This window comes from Mugil cephalus, chromosome 14, assembly GCF_022458985.1.
Source record: "Mugil cephalus isolate CIBA_MC_2020 chromosome 14, CIBA_Mcephalus_1.1, whole genome shotgun sequence".
NCBI classification, from domain to species: domain Eukaryota; kingdom Metazoa; phylum Chordata; class Actinopteri; order Mugiliformes; family Mugilidae; genus Mugil; species Mugil cephalus.
This window is the reverse complement of record NC_061783.1, coordinates 19,688,992-19,705,747: the sequence shown is the minus strand read 5'-3', so window position 1 is coordinate 19,705,747 and position 16,756 is coordinate 19,688,992. Positions and strand designations below refer to the sequence as shown.

The window sequence follows — 16,756 nt, the reverse complement described above, 5'->3', positions numbered from 1 at the left end:
TCCCTTTGTTTCAAACTGGAATTAAACCCTTTCCTTTATTTTACAAGAACTTACAAACATCTATGTTTTTTTTATTATTATTATTTTTATTTAACTTTTGCAAAATATAAAAATATCACAACAGGTAAACACAGAAAAAAAAGCAGAAAACCTTTTTTTTTAAGGCAAACGTGCAGGCAGCGTGGGATCAGGCAGTGCTGTGACGTGCAGACATGGAAAGGCAGTTCAGTCTCTTTAACGTTTTGTTTTTGACGCGACAAATTCAACACGTGAATCTCACTTTGGCTACAAAATCAGACACGTTATAAACTGCGACGACACAAATTTGGACACAAACGCATATTTTCTATCAACAGCAGGCGCCTCGCGGGGCTCCGTGCAGTCCCTGAGAAAACACTGGTCAGTCATGCAGCGGTGTTTGGGAAGAAGCTTGTTCACAGGACGAGGTCAGACAATATTTGCTTTGCAATATTATTATGTATATATATATATTTTTTTAAAATATCTAGTTCAACATCTTTGAATCACCAGATTTGAGTCCAACCACTGCTCGTCAAGTTTCATTACTTATTACTTTTTTTTTTAAAACATAAAAACATTTTTAAAAATAACTTCTTTACAAGGTTTTGACCAGATTATTTGACTTTTAAACTTTTTTTTTTGACATTTAAACTTAATTCTCCAGACACAATAGTGGCTCTGTGACACTGTGCTTATAGCTAAATGCTAACATGCTAATGTTTACCGTGTGTATCGTCTTAGTTTGGCGCGTTAGCTACATGCTAATAACAACCTCTAAACATACAGACCGATGCTTTGACTTGATAATGTGCTCAGACACATACGTGATTAAAGTTTGTGCCAAAGGGAACTGAGCAATTTATTTATTTACTTTCACATCTGAGAAATTCCACACATTTGTTTTACTACTGTGAGGTTTTGAAAGCATATATATTGTGCAAAACTAAATGTATTAAATTTGAATATAAAAATACACTTTTTTTTCAAGACAATGACCAAACTGAATCTGTTATTAACTTGATTTAGTTTGGAAATTGAAGTAAAAGTAGAGTAATCAGAGTTAACACCCTGCTTCATATGATTTACATGTGAATTTTAAAGAAAACATCAAATCTTTAAGGTGTAGGAACTATATGAAAAGTGAAAATAATAGTTACATTATACACGCTATACATGGTTTAAAGAGGAATAATGTATATGTTTTCATTTTATCTCTTTATTTAATTTATTATTATCTCTTACTGTTGTTGATTATTTGTCCCGAATGTCCCTCTTCTTCATTTGTTTATGTTATGTTAGCATGCTAACGGTGGGATGGAGATGTTTGTAGTTTTGGCGAAAGGTTATATTTTACCAGATAATATCTCTCAAACACAATCAACCATTAGAGTTTGTTCTAAAGGAAACATAAACGTCTGAACTGACCAATATTAGAAAAGAAGAAGCTTGTTTTTAAGCCCAGCTAGAGACTTGATATTTGGGAATATGGGAAGTTTTAAGACATATTTCACAAAAAAAAAAAAAGGTAGGATTCATCATGTGGGGAATATTATCAGTCTGATATTCTGTGCTTTTCAAACTCCACCCCTCTGGTGATTCAAGTCTGTTAAAACAAGTGCTGTGTCTCTGTCTGCATGTTAAGACACTTAATGTGGACACCGGAGGCTACAAATATAAATAGCAAATGTCCTGCTGTGGTACATGCTTTGGTGATGCTGCATGTTACAACGATTAAAAAATATTACAAAAAAAAAAAAAAGAAATTCAAAATACTGTAAAAAAACAAACAAAAAAAACAACTCATATAAGAAAAATAATAATTTAAATGACGAATATTAAGCTTTCCTTCAGCTCCACTCATGGATCAGCTCAGTTTTCAAGTAAACGTCCTCAATCATGACAGGAAGGAGCTGTCCTCCCCCTTTCCCTCCCCCTTCTCCTCCTCCTCCTCCTCCTCCTCCTTGTTTGGACCGGGGTCACTAAGGCAGCGTGAAAGCTTCAGCTGCTCCTCCTGGTTGTCTTGCTCTTTGGACGGCGGTGCGCTCCTCTGATTGGTCCTCTGGGACGAGGCGCTTCGGTGGCCGGCGGCATCGGGGGGGCTGGGGCGTGCCTCCCCCGCTCGGCCCCGGGGGCTCTCGCTGTCATCGTAGGTGTAAACCTGGTGCTCTAGATAACGCAGGAACAATGCAGCGACGCATCAATGATTCAACGCCCGCCTGTGCTATACATTTACTACAGGTTCACAATGTATAGTTAATGATACGGCTGCACCTGCTCACACCTGCGTACAAAAACATTAGGTACTCTAGTCACATGAAAACATTCTGCACAAACTCGTTACTGTAATAATCAGTTCATGTGTTTACTGGGAGATAAGTCTCTTCTACCACCAGGTAAATCCAGACAAAAAGCTGGACTTGCACTGGCAGGATTTATTGGAAGAGTCGAGTGAAATTTTAACGGTTAAAGCTACTGACAGACGTTGCCTCTTTTGAATCATTGGCGGCAGCAGAGACTAATAACTACAGAGTAAAATCCCTAAAGTCTGTTCTGATAACTTAAGGTTCATAAAAAGCGAAATGTAAGAGACTGAAAACATACATACTCTCATTTCTTGTTGAGTTGCCTGTCTGTTTTCAGTGCCAAGGTAATTGTTTGTTTGTTTTTAATTCTAACATGTTGTATTTTATTGCAATTAATTGTCTGTGTTATAGAAAACTTCAATGTTTAAAGCAGCTGTTAAGCTGGACTGAACAAAAAATGTTTGTCTTATTTAGATCAGCCCACCAGTTACAATGAGGCTGCCAAAATAATAAGAACACGATGCAAATGGTCTCTCAGTTATTTATATAGAGTCAGTTTCATACAGACTCTGTTAAAAGTGTACCTAATGAACTGGCAACTAGCAGAAGCTCATTTATTACACTTTTACACTTCCATGTTCTAGTGTTTATAACATTATTTATTTATTTATAACAGATATTGTTAAAGCTCATAAACAGATCATCTCGTCTCAGCATGTCCGTTATTTATTTGTGTTTATTTACCTTCATCAAACTCTCACTGTTTGAGTAACTTCTTTATTTATGTGCACGTTCAGCGTTTGGCTGAGAGGAAACAACTTATACCTAAACTGAAGAGTGATAAAGTCTCAGAGCTCGTGTTTTTAGCTTCCACTTTCTGCCCTAAAACATTTTAATATCAGGGCAATAACTCTCACAGCTTCACTCAAATTCCTCATTAAAAAAAATTAAATAAAAGAGCAACTTGTTGCATCAGCATCAGATTAAATATATGCAGAGTTGAGCAATGTACAGCTCCAACCTGTGAACAACGTTTGTAATGCAGCACGTGTTAAATTTATGTATTTTTGTTAAATTAATATCATTAAATAAAATACAATCAGAATTTAACTTTTGTTGTTGCCTCATCATGTCAAACTCCTATAAGTTCAGGGGCCACATACACATACAGCCCAGTGTCAACTCAAGGGGGTCGGACCAATTACACAATAGATTATTTTAGTGCAAAGAAGAAAATGATAAAAGTGTTTGCATTTAATGAACTGCACTCTTATAAAATATGTAAAATATAATTGACAACCGGACATTTCTTAAGGCAAATAAGGGCCATTTCTGTTTAGTTCTAGGTGTCAATGCTGTGTTATGTCAACAACTCTCACTAAAACTGAACCCTGGGGACAGAGTTAAAAAAATTACATTAAAACATTAACTGTATTTTGCAGATTCATCCCACCAGAGAGTCTAATCTGGTCTAATCTACATGGTGCATTTATACTCTCCTCCTTTTTATGGTGGTCAGACTCGGGCTGTCACCGTGTCAGATTTTGTGGACAAAAAAATGGCAACAAAAATTTAAATAGTGACGTCAAAATTTTAAACTTTAATTATGTTGTTCTCTCTCTCTCTCTCTCTCTCTCTCTCTTGTGGGAGATGAATTAACTCAAAATAACAGTAGAAAGAAGGAAAAAAACTCACACTATGTTGAAGTGGCACTGGATCATTTAAACAATATAGAATTTTTTATTAATATCACCATTACCGTCAGTACCGGTGACAGCCCTGGTTCAGACCCTAAAGAATGAGGAATTTACCGGAGAGCGAACTGTAAAATGTGTAACTGACCTGGTTCAAACCAGACTTTTCTGACGGGCGTCGTCTCCTGGCGGTTCGCAGGGACTGTGAGGTAGTGACTCATCTGTGGGCGAGACGCATCAGGAAGAGATTAACCGTCACAGATCACAACCAACAATCTCACTCTTGAATATTAAAGATATTGAAGATACACATCACTAAGGAAAAGTTTAAAAGATTATTAGATTATTATTATCAGAGTTTCATAATTAGTGACATTAGTCTAAATCCACACAGGACGACTTGTTTATGTAACCGCAGACATTGAGCCTGAAACCTCCAACGTTTCTTCCTCAACTTAAGCAGGAAGAATTATTCAGGGTCGATCGGGTCGAGATACATTAAAATTAACAGAGGTGGAGCCGCTAGTGTTATTTAGAGCAAAGTCTTTTTCACATTGGTGTGTTCATTCTCAAAGTCACCACACTTTTCTCACATTACACTTCCTGTAAACTTGTCATTTTCCCTGACGTCCTGGACGTCTTTGTCTCCATCACTCATCTCTTTAATGAGTTAAACTTTATTTTCAAACACTTTTTCCTGTTTAATAGAATTAAAAAAAAAAAATGTTTTCTCGTATCAACATCTGATTGAGTTTATGACACCACACTAATTCATTAAAAACTAAACTCTAAATTAAAAGAAAATAAGACCTAACAACATTGCTCCTGCTAAACGCTAACTAGCTAAACGCTAACTAGCTGCCTAGCTTAGTAGAGTGGCTGCTCCTTCTTGTGGATTTAATGGGATAATTTATGGTTTAAATTCTTCTAAATCACACATTATGCTTATTCATGTACTTATTCAGGATATATTTATTAAATAATTCTTCGTCCCCATCTTCAACTTTATATTTCTTCTTTTCTTAATCACACTGGAGAATGACTCGTTCTTCTTTTTATCTCTAAATCTCTATTTGTTGTTTCTGTGTTTGTCGACTTATTTCATTTGCTTACTGGTGAAATAAAAAAGTGAAGGAGGACTTAAACACCGTGGGAAAAGAGAAAAGATGACTCAAGACTCAGAGCATGAAGTAGAAGTTCAACGATACACTGAACTCACGATTCGATTTTCTCAGTTTTTTTTTAACTGCATGAGCTTGCAGACAAATTATGACCGAAAAAGATTCCTGTAATGTATGTAACTTTAAAACGCAAAATATGCTATGAATGCATATTTAAAAAACATATACAGATATGTGAAAGCTACAAATTATATTTAATGAATTAAAGAGAATCCCTTTCTATTTCACTGAGGTTGGTGTAAACTGTGCAACTGAAATTATATTTTCAAACAAAAAATAAATAAATAAACGGATCTTTAAAATAAATCCCACATCAGAATAACTAAATGAATAATAGAAATACACAAAATATCTTCAAATAAACAAACTAAGGTTTCCATGTGTTCCTACTTCAAAACTAGATGACGCCCTCTACTGTTTAAAAAGGACGTCATGATTCATTTTTCACCTCAGCTGACTGGATTGTATCGACCTTTATTCGCCTCGCGGTGCTTCCATAGTCAGAAGAGGCAGATTTAGGTTCTGCTTCTAGAAATATTTCCACAGTATCACAGTGAAACTCACCCTCCTCTCCATCTCCACCCGCTGCTTCCTGAAGCGAACTTCGCTCATGTTGTCCTCAAACGGGTCCATCATGAGGTCGTGTCTGCTGTACGAGCGAAGCTGAGGACGACAATGAGACAACAGTGAGACGTCATCCTCCCACCCCAAAACCAGTGGCCTCAGAAACAGCGTGAGTTCCTCCTCACCCTCTGCCTCGTCTTCTGCAGGTTGCCTCGGAGGATCTTCCTGATCTCCTGCTCCCGACTCTTAGAGATGCTCGGCATCGCTCGGCGACTGGAGGGTCCTCTAGGCTGAATGTTCCTGCAGGGGGGGGGACACACAACAACACATCGTTTAAATGTAGATTAATTAAACCACTTGCGCTTTGAAGATATCTACAGAAGGTAACTCCGACTCACTGCATGGAGACGGACGACACGACCGTCGGGAGCTTGGCGGCGCTACCGCTCTCCACCAGCATCATGGCCTGTTTCATCTCCATCTTGTTGTAGAAGGAGATGAGCTGAGGCTCGGTGGAGCGTTCGCCTGCGATCAGCAGCTTCTTCACGTAGGTTTTATTGAAGCGATTCAGCCTGAGAGCGGAGATGAAAAAAAAAAAACTCGGCCATAAGATGAAATACGCAGTGGGGCAAACTAGATGTTTAATGATAAACAAAGTTGTTTAAGCACTGAATTTGGAACCAGCAAAGCTTAATATTATATTTCTTCTCTAATAGACATCTGACATTATCTCGTGGGTCTTTGACGTATACACATCGGCCACTTTATTAGGTACACCAAGCTAGTAAAAGATTGGTTTGCCTTAATTCTTCGTCTTCATACTTTCAACGAATGTTGGATTCATTCCTCAGAGATTTTGGTCCATATTGACATGATGACATCACAGAGTTGCTGCAGATTTGTCGCCTGCACATCTATGATGAGAATCTCCCAGTGAACTCATTGTCATGTTTAAGAAACCAGTTTGAGCTGATATGAGCTTTGTGACATGGTGCATTATCCTGCTGGAAGTAGCCGTCAGAAGATGGTCCACTGTGGTCATAAAGGGTTGGACATGGTCAGCAACAATACTCAGGTAGGCTGTGGTATTTAAACCATGCTCAGTTTGTACTAAAGGGCCCGAAGTGTGGCAAGAAAATATCCCCCACACCATTATACCACCACCACCAGCCTGAACCGTTGATACAAGGCAGGATGGATCCATGCTTTCATGTTGTTTCCTCCAGATTCTGACCCTGAAATCAAGACTCATCAGACCAGACAACGTTTTTCCAGTCTTCTATTGTCCAGTGTTGTTGAGCCTGTGTGAACTCTCAGTTTCCTGTTCTTAGCTGAAAGGAGTGGCCCCCGGTGTGGTCTTCTGCTGCTGTAGTCCATCTTCTTCAAGGTTGGACGTGTTGTGCGTTCAGAGATGGTATTCTGCATTCATTGGTTGTAACCAGTGGTTATTTGAGTTACTGTTGCCTTTCTATCATCTCCAACCAGTCTGCCCATTCTCCTCTAACCTCTCACATCAACAAGATATTTTCACCGGGTATTTTCTCTTTTTCGGACCATCCTCTGTTAAACCCTAGAGATGGTTGTGTGTGAAAATCCCAGTAGATCAGCAGTTTCTGAAATACTCAACAACCATACCATGTTCAAAGTCACTTAAATCCTCTTTCTTCCTCATTCTGATGCTCAGTTTGAACATCAGCAAGTTGTTTTGATCACCTCTACATGAATAAGTGTGTTGAATTGCAGTCATGTGATTGGCTGATTAGTTATTTGCATTAAGAAGCAATTGAACAGGTGTACCTAATAAAGTGGCAAGTAAGAGTATATGCATTAGAGGTTCATAAAGTGCATTGCCTGTTGTTGAGCTGTCCCTCCTTCCTTTCTGTTTTAAACTAAAAGGCTGAACTATAAAGACGTAGAAAACAGAGGGTGTATTTATCAGTCGTACTTGTCCTTCCAGTGGTGATGTCCATAGTGACCACAGATGTCTTCAATTCCCGTCAGAAGATGATCCAGGAACTGGAGGCGAATGAAAAGAGGTCGATATTTCACTTTGCTCCTCTCACACTCGTGTCAGCGAAAGAAAGAATCACTCATCATCTCACCTGAGTGTGAATCTCCTCGTTAATTGAAGCTTTGCTTTCTTTCTTCTTCTTCACGGCCAGGAGCTCCACCAGAGGCCTGATCGTCATTCCCTGGAGACAGAAGCAGAAATTAGATCCTTTGAGTTGTCTCTCAAAGACACGAAGGGGGAAAAAAAGAGATTCTCCTCATCACTAGAGGCCTGTGATCATACATTATCTAATATGGAAGCCAAAAGTTCTCTAAATGGATTTATCAATTAGCCTATGAACCATCTTAGAAAGTATTTATTCCTGTTTTACTGGCTGTTACTTACTAAATATTTATTGATCGTTTTTAGGATTGACAAATGTTCCCACCTGAACAAATACGGTGAAAAAGATGACGGTGATGATGGCGGTGAGGAACATCCTCTTCATCTTGCTGTCGGTCAGCAGGAAGCCCAGCGAGAAGGCGATGGCCCCTCGCAGGCCACCGTAGGCCACGATGAACTGGTCTTTCTTGGTCAGCTTCACAATCCGAAACTTATTGATGATGAACGTGAGACCAATCACTCCTGAAACGCAGAGAAAACAAAAAAAAAGGTGACAAGTTTAGTAATATTAAACGTATAAAGGCTAAATGAATGAGATAAGGAAGTGAAAGTTTAATTAAGACCATAAAGAAATTATACACCACAGGAGTGTTTTTTTTTTAAATTTACATTAAAAAAATAAAAAAAAAAAAAAACACAAGAAAACTATTTTAAAACCAAACTGCACTCAAGCTAGTCCCAGCTAGCTTCTGCTAGCGCTAAATATCAAGCTAACATCAAGCTAAAATTCATATTTAAACCATTTTACTGTTTCTGTTGACAACAGATCACAAACTATTTCTCGTATCAACATCTTATTGAGTTTATTTCACCACATAAATTCATTAAAAAAACTCTAAATAAAAAAATAAATAAAAAAAACGACCTAACAATATTGGTCATGCTAAATGCTAACTAGCTAAGCGCTAGCCTAGAGTGGCTGCTCCCTCTTGGGACAATTTGAGGTTTAAATTCTTCTAAATTTATTAAACTAGCTACTGGTACAAATCTCTTCTAATAAAAATATATCTTTCAGTCTATTATTATTATTATTTTTTTTTTTTTAAATCACATTCGGCCACTGACCCAGAACTCTGGACACCAGGCAGAGGACCACAGTGACGATGACGAAGGTCCAGTTCCAGTCGTGTGGACCGTCCACCGTGGAGACACCGAGGAAGATGAAGATGAGCGTCTCACTGACGCTGCTCCACATCTTCAGGAAGTACTTGATGGTGGTGTAGGACTTGTGGGAGATGTTGGCCTCCACATACGGCCGCATAACCACGCCACATGCGATCAAACTGCAAAGGACGACTGAACGTTACCACACAAGCACCGTTACCTCCTACTCAATCACCAGCACCAGGCTTAAACTCGTTTCAAATCTCATCTCATTTAACTTGTTATCTAAATGCACAATTTTATAATCAGGTTTCGGTTTACGGCTGATTTTGTGGAGCGTATCATTTAGTTATTTAGTGATTAAAGCTTTGTCTTGGGCATTTCAACCAGGGTCTGGACTCTGAGAGGCTTTCTGGGTTAAATCCATAGAATTTAAATAAAGGTGGACGATGCATCACCTTTTCTTTCTAAATAAAAAGGTTCCCAGTTTTCTAGCTCGCAAGCTATGTATGACTTCACTCGAAATCTTTCTATATTCTTTCCTTTTTTCTATTATCTTTTTTTATTTATGTTCGAAATAACAGCAAAATGGGCAAAATCTGAATCCACCACATTTTCCAGGGCAAATCCCAAACTTTGGACTCACGACATGATCCCCGACAGGTGGAAGATCTCGGCCGAGAGGTACGCCATGTAGCTGTAGAGGAAGACGAACAGGGGCTCGATGACGCGGGTGTGCGACGTGAAGCGGGACGTGAAAGCCCCCAGGATGCCGTAGACGACGCCGAACATGATGCCTCCCAGCGAGACCACGAAGAAACAGACCACGCCGAGGACGGCGTCGACTACAGTCACCGTCCCCGCGAGGGAGAACTCCTTAAACAGGTGATACAGGACCTGCACGGAGACACGGGGGCTTTCATTTCATTTTGTTCTTGTTGTTTTTCCGACTAATGCATTTTTCACAGAACAGCCGAACGCGTCATGCTCACCACAGTGACGGCGTCGTTGAGCAGCGACTCCCCGAACACGAGGATGTGCAGCAGCTCGTTGATGTGGATCTCCTCGAACACGGCCAGGACGGCCACGGGGTCCACGGCCGAGATGATGGTGCCGAACAGCAGGCAGGAGAGCAGGCTCACGTCGCCCAGCTGGGTGGCCTCGATCTGACAGACGCCGTACATCAACCCGCCGATGAAGAAGGTGTTCCAGAGGGTTCCCACCACCGCGAACACCAGGATGGTGCCCAGGTTCTCCGTGAAGGGCCGGATGGGCAGGAAGTAGCCGGCGTCGAGGATGATGGGAGGCAGCAGGTAGAGGAAGAAGAACTTGGAGTCGAACAGGCTGACCTTTTCATTCACGGCCTTGATGATGCCGCCCAGCAGCAGGCCGACGACGATCAGCAGGCAGCTCTCTGGGACGATGTTGGACACTCTGGGGATGATGTGAAAACCTGCACAGAGAATTGGGAAGGGTTGCATTCATGAAAAGCCCAGATGATGAGTTTCAAGCCGAGACAGCTTGTTGCAGATGGAGAGTTTATTTCAATAAAAAGAAAAAGGCGACAGCTGAGACATGGGAAGCGTCAGCAGCAGAAAAGTGGTCGACTAAGGCCTCTTTAACCTCTGGTCATTATCAGCAAAAAAAAAACTCCTACTTAGGACATACCCAAAGTAAACTGAACATTTTGGAGCTCATTCATGGTCTTGGTCTCTTCTGAAAGCCAAGACTTTGAAGTTTCTATCACAAAAGTCAGAATCACTCTAAGTGTTATTGTTCTGGAGGAATCAAAGTTGGTACGCAGTAGGGCTGCACGATTAGGACCAAAATGATAGTCACGATTATTCATCATGTTAGGGAAAACATCTGGATTTTCATTGCACTATGTTTAAACAAACAGTTTTCAGTGCAAAATGAAACTTTAAATTAATAATAAAATATAAAATTTACACAAATGGTTGTCTGGGTTGCTGATGGACGTGGATCTAGTGAAGCAGTGCTAGCTTTGGCCTTCATGCATCCCTCATACTTTTTTTTTTTATAATTTATATTTTTTTATGCACATAAATTGTTCTTGTCTCACGTCACTCGCCCTAAATCCAAAACAAGTCCTGACAATGGACGTGGGTCCCTTTCAAGGAAGTAGCTGCAAGCTGCGCTCCTCGCCTGCTGTTTATGCAGCTTAGTGAGCATTCGCCCCCTGGTGGTTGGCTGTAAATATCGCAGACGATCAAGTTCATTTAATCGCGGCAGCCAAAATGGTGATCATGGTTAAAATTCAATTAATTGTTGGGTTCGCCTGATTGTTTTTTGTTGTGAAATAATGTGTTGATTGAATCCTATAATAACTTTTATGAATGAAATCACAAGATATACGACCCAGTGAAGGTTAAAGCGTTAACAACGACCTTTATTCCCATCTTCTCAGGTGCGGCTGGTTAAATACGATCCAAAAACACTTACATGGCCACTGAAAAGCCAGAAAGCTAGAACAATGAGAAGGTTTATCAAATCAGACGACTCAGAATTTCACTCAACATGATGAGATTCTCCTCTTTTCTGACTTCTGCTCTTAATTGAAAACCTTTTAATTCTCATTATTGAACTCTGATGGACATTTTTCTTACATTTTATTATAAATAAACCAATAAGTTGATGGACAGAAGTTAATTTAAGTCATTTTTGTCCAGAATAAGTACCAAAAATATAAGAATTTCAGCCTCTAAAGTGAAAGAACTGCACTTTTTTTACTCTTAGTTTTGGATATTCAAAACCTCAAACTTTTTCTTTGGTTTAAAGTGAACATTTGTGGCAAATTTGAAAAAAACAAAACAAAATCCTTTCAGTGTCTTTCTTGAGATTCATCTCTATAACAGGAACAGGATGCACTGACTGTCGCCCCATTCACAAAAACACTGACTCTAATTCATACTGACAATGCATCTAAATGACGCGTCGCACGCGAAGGCGTCAAAGCCTCAACTTTCACACTGTTTGTTTGCGAGGCCCCTCTCAGCTGATTCCGACATTCAGCTCCTCCGTCATGTGAGAGCGTTTCTCTGCAGCCGCCCTCCTCTCTCCTCCGTGACTCTGCACACTGGGATCTTTGTTATCGAGCAGTGCATTAGGACAGGAAGTCGGAGCGGCCCTCGGACACAACAGCTGGACGAGCAGATAAGATGCCAAAGAGTTCTCGCTGAGGCCGGTGGACAAACCACAGGAGAGACGTCTGCAGGCATCACCGCTGCGACGGCGCAACCACAAACAAACGATGCATAATGCTTCGTAATTCTTCGTATCTCTGTGGAAACTAAAGCTCGACGGAGCAATCTGCTCCGTCTCATCTGAGAATAATTCAGCTGGGAGTTTTATAAATGTAATTAACAATAAACTGAAAGAAAGATTGATCATCTCCAACAAGCGTTATTAAATACACATATCAAATTACTGCAGCATCAATCAGAGGAAGCAAATAAACATATTCTCAAGAGTCATGGTGCAAATAAACAGGCCATTAAAGAGAGAATCATTTCTAAATCACTGAATCTTTGTCTTGTATGTTACAGCCCAGAAACTAAAATCATATATTATTAGCAAATAAAATGTAATATTTTGTAATTTTTCAAGACTGCTTAGAAAAATTCATAGTTTGGTTATAGTTTCCTAATCTATATATATATAAAATAACTAAAGTTGACCACTAATTATCATTAATAAAGGCTTAAAAATAAAGTAAAACAATAAAAAACGCTGAATAAATACAATTTTGTTCCAGAATAGGGTCAAAAATAAGTTTCACCAACAGATCTGGAGCTAAAAATACTCCACATACACAGTATCTAAACTAAGAAGAGGAGAAGTTAATGTCAGAGCGAAAGGTCACTGCAACACATTCATTTTAATTATGAATCTCCAGAGAGTTACGAGCCTAAACTCCTCCAGCGTTCCACGACGGACCAACAGGACCGTCCTAAAATAACCAGAGCAGCCGGTGGAAACTCTGTTAGCACGTAACAGTGTCCTCTGTCACACACGTTTCAGGTTCTTTGAGACTTTTTGACTTTAGTTTGGTTTAAAAAATAATAATAATAAAAATAAAGACAAATGGGACGTGTTAAAATGTCTTTTTTGTTGTCCAATCTACAACCGAAGCGCCTAAAAACACACGTTGCACTAACTTACACGAGAAAAAAGCTGCAAATAAACAAGTTTGAGTTGAAATTTGACAGAGGAGATAAATAAATAATATAAATAATTGTGATTTGTGATTGATCTCTTATCTGATATATTACAGCAGTGGTTCCCCTGAAGGTCTGGAGACCAATGATTTTACATAAAATCTGACTGAAGCGATTAATAAATAATCTAAATACTTGATAAACTGTTATCTGATGTGACCAAGGCTAACGAGAAACCGCCCGACTCCCTCTGGACTAAAGATATGTTGTTGGGCTCCGACGAGAGACGTCATGAGAACAGATACTTAAATAAATAACCTAAATGAAATAAACAGTCTATGCGTTTGGACCAGGGCCAGATAAACCTCACAAGCGCCTCTGGAGCAAAACTTTTGTTGGGTCCAAACACGAGAATGGGAAGATTTAGCTGGTTTTATTTTATTTCAGTGGTGTAATCCCAGCGCCGTGGAGGCCCCTGAGATGAGATGTTACTTTTTATATCAAGGTTTAAGCCAGATTTATGAAAATAACACTGTTCGAGGTATTGTTGTTCATGATGTAGGTCGAATGAGAACATGTGGGGTGGAGCAACGGGTCCACTGGGATTTTAATACGAAGTAGCCAAACATTTGAATCGAAACCTCCTGACCACCTCTGGGGCAAAGCTCTGTTGAGTTGCCTTCGAGAGAAGTCATGAGAACAGACACTTAAATTTAGAGACGACGCCAAATTCCTGAGAAACATTTTTCTTTTTCTATGCTACTAAAAATACCAAAGTTGTTGGTGTAGGTGCTGCAGTCGCTGCACAATAAGAGGATGTGGAGTGAGGGCAGCAACAAGTCACCTCAGAGTTGTGGTATGCAGATGGCAAACATTGGTTCTGACTTTTTATTTATCTGTAATTTACTCATTGCCCTTTTTATATTTATCCTTAAAGATTTTTTTTATTTCTTGCAACTTAAACTTCTTTTTTCTTTACTTTTCTAAACAGAAACAGGAGGTTTTTTTTTTAGGAGGGGGGCCTCCTTCAGGCTGGATGATTCACTCACACGTCCGATGAGGGCGTTATTGACCAGTTTGTCTCCACAGATTGAGTTGACACTCACCAAGTTTCATGAGCAGGGCCAGGAGGATCCACAGCGAGATCTCGAAGGGCTTCCTGACGTGCTCGTAGTTGAAGGAGAGGACGGGGAAAGACTTCTTTGGATGGGGATCCGAGGAGTTGGTTCGGTGATCGGGGTCTTCCTGCGTCGATCGGGCTGGACGTCCCCACGTCTCGTTGCTCTCCGAGTCAACATCACGACTCGCGGAGGCAAAAGGCACGAAAACGAGCAACAAAACGCAGAGCAAGCCCGTCAGACGCGGAGCGGGTCTCCTCCGGACGGGACGCAGAGCAGCCATGGGTCGCGTTTCTTTTTTCTTTTTTTTTAACAGGCGGCGCAGAGGGGCTTCAGCTCGACTCTACGCCAGATGAAGATGAAGATGAGGATAAGACGGGAAGCCGGCGTGCTGCTGCTGGTGCTGGTGGTGCTGGTACACGCGACTTTTTACGCACGGGCTCTCCGCGCATGTTGAAATTGCGCATAGTCGGATGACAGACGGAGGTCTGTGCCGCAGACAAACGGGCTCCTCTCAGCTGCAAACATCCTCTACTCCGGCTGGTTTGAAAGCTGCTCTCCCCCCTCCTCAAAACGAGACAACTTAACATCCACCAGACAGAAATTTTTCCATCACTTTCTTCTTCTTCGGCAGCAGCTCCGAGGTCAGGAGACATCTGCTGGAGTGGAGGACCAAAGACCCCCCAACCCCACCCCACCCCACAGGAAATAACGTTTAGAAAGCGAAAATTGCACCTATAACTCCTTATTTTACATAAAAATACAAATTATATATATTTATAATAATGACGCACAAAATACCTTATGACGTGGGGTGAAATTCTTCTTTTTTTTAAAAAAAAGAATCAGCTCTTTAATAACAATATCAAGTGCAACACATTCTTCTTTTTTAGATAGATAGATAGATAGATAGATAGATAGATAGATAGATAGATAGATAGATAGATAGATAGATAGATAGATAGATAGATAGATAGATAGATAGATAGATAGATAGATAGATAGATAATTAATCCCTCAACACCACACATACTATATATAAAAGGAAAAACATACTCTACTATGACAAAACACGTGCTCTGTTTTGTCATAAATCGTTGGATTTCTTTCTGATTAGACGCCCACTTTGATTTAATAACAACAGTGTTAACAAGTCACACAATTCTATTTAACCCTCTGTACACAAATTGTGTTTGAATAAATGCTGCATGATGCAACATATCATTTTTTTCCAACCAACCAAAAAAGTTTCAAAACAAAAGAATTCAGGCGAACTCAACATTTTTTTTTTTTTTTTTGTGCCAACTTTGATCACTCAAGAACAAAACAGACTTTTATGATAGAAACTTTTGGCTTCAAGACCATGTCGGAGCTCAAAAAATGTTCATGAACAACATTCAGCTTATTTTGGCCATGTCCTAAATTGGAGTTTGTTTCTTTTTGCAAAAAAGGCTGGAGTGATACGAAGTTATTAAATCCTATTAGCTAATGCTACAGATTTTTGTTCTTCCTGGTAATAAACTTGTGTGAGACGAGTTGAGTCGATCAGTTCAAAGGTTGAGACATGTGGTCGGTCCGTTCATGGCGTCTCATTCACGTCCACTCAGCCTCACAGTGAAATCACTTCCCCCTCACATGAGTCGCTCCATACAGACTGTGCAGTCGTCCGGCAGAAAAACGTTTCCCACAGAAACTTTTCCACGTGGATGACGCCTGAGAACCAGAGGCCGCTTTGAAAACATCCGCCAGTCTAGGTACGGAAAATGTGAATGTTTTTATTTGAGCAACGTGTGACATGAACAGTTTTTTGTTTCAGTAAATCTTGTTCCAACATGAAGTAAAAGAAAATATTTTACAAAGTGAATATCTATCTCTCTTTCTGTGTCTGAAAAGTGATGCTCACATAACTAGAGTCTGTTATTGTCTGACTCTTTGTTGTTCTTGTGATTGGTTCGAACACCAGTCGAAGGCTCCTAGTCTTCGTTAATCTGCATTAGACAAACATTTAGCCTCGGAGTCAGACCAACCCACAGGTTTTTTAGTGGTGGAAAGTTGTTCTGGAGTCACTTTGATGAGAAATGATTATGCTCCAGCAAAGATCTGCCGGGTCGGTCAGATAGCTCAGGTGGGTGTTGAGGTTGAAACATTAGCTGAAGATGTATTTTTCTCTCTGTGGTGGTTGAAACACCAGATAATTAACTTTTAAATGTTGTGTCTTCAGATTCATATTCATTGTGAGGATCATTTCTCACAGAAAAAAACAAGAAAACCTTAAAAAGTAACACTCAAAATTGTAAATCTTCAAAAGAAATGTGAATGAATATAAAAGTAAATTAAAGGATTATTTTCTTATAAAAACAGAAAAGTCATGGGAATGAACCTCATTCATTATTCTTCTATATTATAACATTTTGATGCCC

General features: G+C 39.8%; 1 protein-coding gene across 2 annotated transcripts; it reads right to left on the bottom strand.

Annotated features, from left to right (window-relative positions):
• Window positions 1-63: 63 nt before the first annotated feature.
• LOC125019487 (Na(+)/H(+) exchanger beta-like) lies at window positions 64-15,298 on the bottom strand. 2 transcript variants are annotated; one of them, XM_047604292.1, is made up of 12 exons: window positions 14,325-15,298; window positions 10,033-10,493; window positions 9,687-9,937; window positions 9,002-9,219; window positions 8,202-8,398; window positions 7,866-7,955; window positions 7,709-7,779; window positions 6,162-6,335; window positions 5,949-6,063; window positions 5,764-5,862; window positions 4,167-4,239; window positions 64-2,187 (listed from the first exon to the last, which is right to left on the bottom strand). In XM_047604292.1, the coding sequence occupies exons 1-12, from the start codon at window positions 14,617-14,619 to the stop codon at window positions 1,916-1,918; spliced, it is 2,316 nt and encodes a 771-aa protein (XP_047460248.1). In that variant the 5' UTR covers window positions 14,620-15,298; the 3' UTR covers window positions 64-1,915. The 2 variants fall into 2 exon arrangements, with proteins under 2 accessions (XP_047460248.1, XP_047460249.1); XM_047604293.1 differs by having other exon boundaries at window positions 2,172-2,302.
• Between the last annotated feature and the right edge of the window lie 1,458 nt (window positions 15,299-16,756).